This window comes from Cryptomeria japonica, chromosome 5 (genome assembly GCF_030272615.1).
Source record: "Cryptomeria japonica chromosome 5, Sugi_1.0, whole genome shotgun sequence".
NCBI lineage: Eukaryota > Viridiplantae > Streptophyta > Pinopsida > Cupressales > Cupressaceae > Cryptomeria > Cryptomeria japonica.
In genome coordinates, this window is record NC_081409.1 from 261455477 (window position 1) to 261461152 (window position 5676).

Sequence of the window (5676 nt, forward strand, 5' to 3'; positions counted from 1 at the left end):
ACCAATTAATTAACAGAGTCTTTTCATAAAATAATTTGCACTAAATGGCATCATCTCCGAGACATTAAATAACATTTTTACAAAATAATGTACAAAATTATGCTTAAAAAACATTAAGGATTGTTAGAATTGAATGATAAAAATTAAGTTATTAGTTCTATTGTGTGATATTAATGTTCAATGGTAATTGATTATATTTCATGAAAACTCATCTTTTAAGAGTATGAATAGTCTACTTAATTCTCATTGAATTTATGTGATGCTCATAGATATGAAGCATTAGAGCTTCACGAGAGGTCATATACCCCAATACTATTTTGACCTAAGCTTGTTTAACCACATGATAGTTCTAAGATCAAGTCCACCTAGCTTGTTTTCCCACCTATAGAACTTGTAGCAAGTGTTGTGCCTCATGAACCATTCATTATAGAGCTCATTTCGCTTATCAAGTGACAAACATATATTTTTCATATTGTATCAATTTATGTTATTTTATAAGGATTCAATTGTATAGTTTCAGAGTCAAATTCATTAACTCGTTAGTAGTGGTTCCCACAAACCCATCTTTCATGACTATGAATGATCCGCTTTGCTCTCATAGAATTTATTGAAGCTTAAGGAGAACACTTCTTGTAAAACATTGTTAATGAAGATTGACTCGAAATTATCTTAATTGACTTTCAATAAATCATAGTATAATAAAACCATGTAACCTTTAAGAGAACTTTAATCCATCCCACTTATAACATCACCTAAATAAATACTAAATAAAACCATCCATTCCAATAATAAATTCCTTCTTAAAAATGTTACTTATAAAAACAAATAAATAAAAATTACCTACCAACGACCAACTACAAAATGAAATCCCCACAAATCTTCTAATTTGAGACAATGTTAAACACTTTTGTCTATGGAGTGTACAACATGTACCTTTAACTATATTTATTTATAATTAAAAACTAGAATACAATGATTTTTTTTCACTCCTTGCTCACCCAACCCCCGAATTACTAATTTTAAACAAAGCAAAAAATTGATTAAATAAAAGCCCATTGATAAATTTCACGTGTACCAATAGCCATCCATGTGAACCCCCAACAGTTAAAATTAATAGATTTTAATTGGAGGAGTTGTGTAACTTTATTGGTACTCATACGACACGACTCATGGGGTGTTTATGCATAAGTATTGGCAATCTTTTAGGTTGTTGTAGTGGGGCATCTTTAAGTGCGTACCAGGAGCGCTCTAAATGACCATTTTTTACCCTTGTGTGCATAAAAGATCCCACAACGTTCGTCTTTACTACCCAAAAGCCAAAACAATAGCTATACGCGAATTAAGTCATATACGAAGACAACAAAAGAACAATCATTGATATCTAATGTATCGTTTAAGATTTGTGGGTGCACAAAATTAGCTATAACGACTGCTAATACTCTTCGTGTCTAAAACACCCTTATATGATTAGAATATATTGGTAAGTAGTAAGAATTAAAACCATAAGAAGTTTGCAAGTATTTGAAGGTTAAATGCACAGACGGGCAAACAGCCATCAATTTTAAACCGTTATGATCACTGACCCCATAGCTAACATGCAGTGAGCATCACAAGTGAAAGTACGGAGCTTTTCCATGATGAAATCGTCGGTAAAATTAATTATTTCAACGTGAGTCGCGATACTTCTTGTGGACCACTATATTGTCTAGGAGAGTCGAAGCTAAAATCTCGCATTAAAAACCTTATATAAGCTCTGCTCTGTTTTATTTCTTTACATGGGCAATATGAAAGATCTAGCAGTCTGTTTAACTTCAGACTAGTTGTTGTAGTTCTTCCCCCCATTACTCACATTAGGCCTGTACAACAACAAAAACCCAGTTCAGATTTGTGTAGGAATATGGGGAAAGGAGAGAATCCATGTCCTCTGCCTTTGCTCGCTCTGAACCATGTCTCATTTGTGTGCAAGTCTGTGCAATCTTCCACTCAATTCTACATAAATGTTCTTGGATTTAAGCTTGTGAAGAGGCCTTCCTCCTTCGAATTCCAAGGGGCTTGGTAACATATTTTCTCAAGACACAAATTTATTGAATCATGGGTGCTTTTTAAACTTGTCTTCCTAATGCTCCTTACTGTGCTGAAGGTTGTTCAACTATGGAGTCGGAATACATCTGTTGGAGTGCACATCTGTTGATGATCTCCCCAAGAAATCAGAGATCAATCCAAGGCATAACCATATCTCTTTCCAGGTGGGTTTACTCTTTTCTACTAGTTTAATCATAATGTTGAGCTAAATTATTTAGCATCAGGATTGAACTATATGAGTTCAAATCAGTTTCCATTGACCCATCTTTTGTAAGGCATGGTTTACTCTGTTCACTGAAGTGGGTCACATAACCAGGCAATCTAAGGTGTAGGTTCATTCCAGAAAGTTTGGAGTGCATATACACCATCCGTATGCCTGGTGTCTGAGCCTTTTCAGTGAATTCTGTGGTGTGTAAGAGAAGAGCTTTAAGTAGTGACATATTTATTACAATGTGTCATTTCTATTATTACTAGCAGGCGGTTATGTGTCATTTCTAATAGCAGGTGGTTTCGCTTACACAGTTTGTAAAGCCCATGGCTTATAACTTATGATTGTTTTTAGGTGATGGATTATTGAATGTGGTTTAAAATGTTGAACATAAAAGTATACATAATAAATCTTTTTGTTATTTAATTGATTATAGTATTTCATTTCATCTAGATGCAATGAGTGTTATGTGTATCATTCCTTTTCATGAATTTTTGTAAGGCACATATCCTCATGACATATGAGTTAATAAGTTTGATTCATAAACTACAAAACTAAAACCTCATAACAATATCATAATTAGTAAAGAATGAATGTTTCTAATTTTTATATTCTCTGTTTTGATGATGATTGTTTAGTGATTAGCTACCATTTTTTTATTTTAATGTGTTTTTTTCCTGGTGATGGTTGGGATGCAGAGTAGTGACATTGAGACGATCCAAAGAAAGCTAGAAGACATAAAGATGAAATATGAGAAGCGAGTTGTAGAAGAGGGAGGAGTCTATATCGAGCAAATTTTCTTCCACGATCCAGATGGGTATATGATAGAGATCTGCAACTGCAACAAATTGCCACTAATTCCCCTCACTGATGGGAAGGCTCCAACTTCTGTCACTCGATCAAGATTCCCATGGCTTAGATCCACACCCAAAAAGGAGAGAAGAGACAGCTTCACAGAAATCTCTTTGGTGTCAATAAATTCTGATGCGGGAGAACCAGAGCTCTCTGATTTTGGTAAGTTTCAGAACAAAAGATAAGCTAGTGTGATTTTATGAGCAAAAAACTTAAAACTTAGAGTGCGCTTTTTAAATTCAATTAATTTGTTGATTATAGGTACAATAAAAGATAAATTAATAGATTTCAATTGAATCGATTAAACAAGTCAAAACTTAGAATGTACTGATTATTTAATCATTTTTAATGATTCCACTGAATTCTCATTTCATTACAACTTTACAGGAAAAGGCGTGGGAAGCGTGGCAACTGGAGCTGAGCGTTGCTGCTCATCTGTAGTAGCACAAAACGATCAAAATCCCATAATGCTTGACATCATGAATTTCTATCTGTAAAAACCATAAAATTCATTGTGATCATAGATCTGCCCAAAAACAATCAAGATCCTCTATTTTTGTCTATACTAGACTGATTCTTAATCATATAGGCAATAATCCCTCTTATGGCGAGTGTTATCTGTGCTAGTTTGTATTGAAAAGGAAAGCTGCATTGTATCAGTACGACATCGTATTTGTGTGAAGGTTTTTTCTGGTTTTGTAAACACTGAAGCAGCTTTGTTGAGATTGTGGTTTAAATGGAACACCCAAAACTCACTCTTGGTTGTGGGTTTCTTACACTACCTGTAAGTCATATAAATGCATAAATTGAATGAAATCTGTTCTTCCTTATGTTAGTGGTCATGAGGATGACGTACATGCTAGGTCGAAACTGAATAAATAATGTTCGGTGCTCTTTCTTAATGTGGGTCTGTACATTTCATGGATAGGATTTTCTCGGAGGAGAACAATACAGTAAAAGATTACGTAATTGTTGGTAAGAAAAATAAATTACTTTTATTTGATATATTTCAGTATACGTTATTGACAACCCATTACATCTGTTAGCCGTACAGGTGACAGATCCCTATGGTGCATGTGATTTGGGTATTCATCTTTATGGAGAATAAGCAAACCCTAAAGAGCTCTCTGAATGAATCTACACCTTTGATCGCTCTGTCATTTCACCCCTCTAGTGAACGCCTAAAAAAGTAGAATTCGATAAAGCTGAGCAAATTTTCTGTCAGAAATTTTTGTGCAGGGTGGTGTCATTTTAGGTTGTTTGCATTGAATCCGCATCTTTTGTGTTTGAAAATTTTGGTCAGTTTTGTGAACTTCAAGAAGAATATTTGAATGAATGAACAGTTCAAGTGATCAAGAGATAAACAATCTTAAATCATCTTAATATTTTTTTCGATGTTGAATTTTCTGTTATGGTTCATGATTAGGATAGCAATTTGATTGATCTTATCTTCATCAAATAATTGATGCATATTGAACTGAAGTAAACCAGCACTTGTATCGTTAACAGGTGCAAGAATTTTGCCAATAGAAAAATGGACAAGGTTTACAAGAAAAATATTACAAAACTCTCTATCAAGAGTAAAAAAACTATAAATGCGACAAACCAACACCAATCTTCCTACAGTTGCTTCAAAATATTCACAATAAAAGAAAAACAGACTTAAATATATTTGGGTTTTAGTTGTGAGGCAAGGAATGTTTCAAGCCATAAAATACTGTTCGATTATCCGAGATAAACATGTTGTCACTATAAACTATGATTGCGAAACTGCTTAGTAGGAATTTGTTGAAGGCGTGAGATAACTTTTCTGATCACGAGCTTTCTCGTAGGCGATGCCTATCGGTTAATTGTTTAATGTTAATAATTAATGCAGTAATAAGAGTCCTAAAGATTTTGTCTAAAATTTAAATACAAGTATATAATTGGAGAATGAGACAAAAATGTAAAGGAATTCTTTAAAAGGTAGCATAATGTAAAATGTGCTCATAAAATTATACATCAAAGATACTACAAAGATGGGACAGCTACTATAAGTGGCAAAAATGAAACATCAATGTCGTAACAATGTTGAGACAATTAAAACAAACATTTACAATTTAATTGATTAGAGAAGAGGACTAAGACTAGTAGTTGAGCACCCTACCCTAATTTTAGACCTCTCATAATAAGTGGTGATTTTAAATCACTCAAGATTTTTTAGCTAGCTACTAGGTAAGGTCCTTGCTTATCATCGCGAGCTTTCTCATAGGGGATGTCTATTAGCTAATTATTTAATGTTAAAAATTAATGCAATAATAAGAGTTGTAAATGTTTTTTATAAAATTTAAATACAATTATATAATTAGAGAATGAGACAAAAATGTAAAGGGAATCTTTAAAAGGTAGTATAATGTAAAATGTTTTCATAAAATTATGCATCAAAGATAGTACAAAGATGGAACAACTACTCTTAAGTGGCAAAAATGAAACATCAATGTGATAACAATGTTGAGGCAATTATAACAAACATTTACAATTTAATTGATTAGGGA

At 33.1% G+C, this 5676-nt stretch overlaps 1 protein-coding gene across 1 annotated transcript; it reads left to right on the forward strand.

The window, feature by feature from the left end:
* The first annotated feature begins 1626 nt into the window (after positions 1-1626).
* Positions 1627-3972, forward strand: LOC131058336 (glyoxylase I 4). The gene is made up of 4 exons (XM_057992209.2): positions 1627-2055; positions 2141-2246; positions 2989-3304; positions 3530-3972. The coding sequence occupies exons 1-4, from the start codon at positions 1898-1900 to the stop codon at positions 3637-3639; spliced, it is 690 nt and encodes a 229-aa protein (XP_057848192.2). The 5' UTR covers positions 1627-1897; the 3' UTR covers positions 3640-3972.
* The last annotated feature ends 1704 nt before the right edge of the window (positions 3973-5676 follow it).

Coding starts and splice junctions, on each gene's coding strand:
- LOC131058336 (XM_057992209.2), top strand. CDS start 1,898: ATGGGGAAAGGAGAGAATCCATGTCCTCTGCCTTTGCTCGCTCTGAAC. Junction 2,056..2,140: donor TTCGAATTCCAAGGGGCTTG/GTAACATATTTT, acceptor ACTGTGCTGAAG/GTTGTTCAACTATGGAGTCG. Junction 3,305..3,529: donor ACCAGAGCTCTCTGATTTTG/GTAAGTTTCAGA, acceptor ACAACTTTACAG/GAAAAGGCGTGGGAAGCGTG.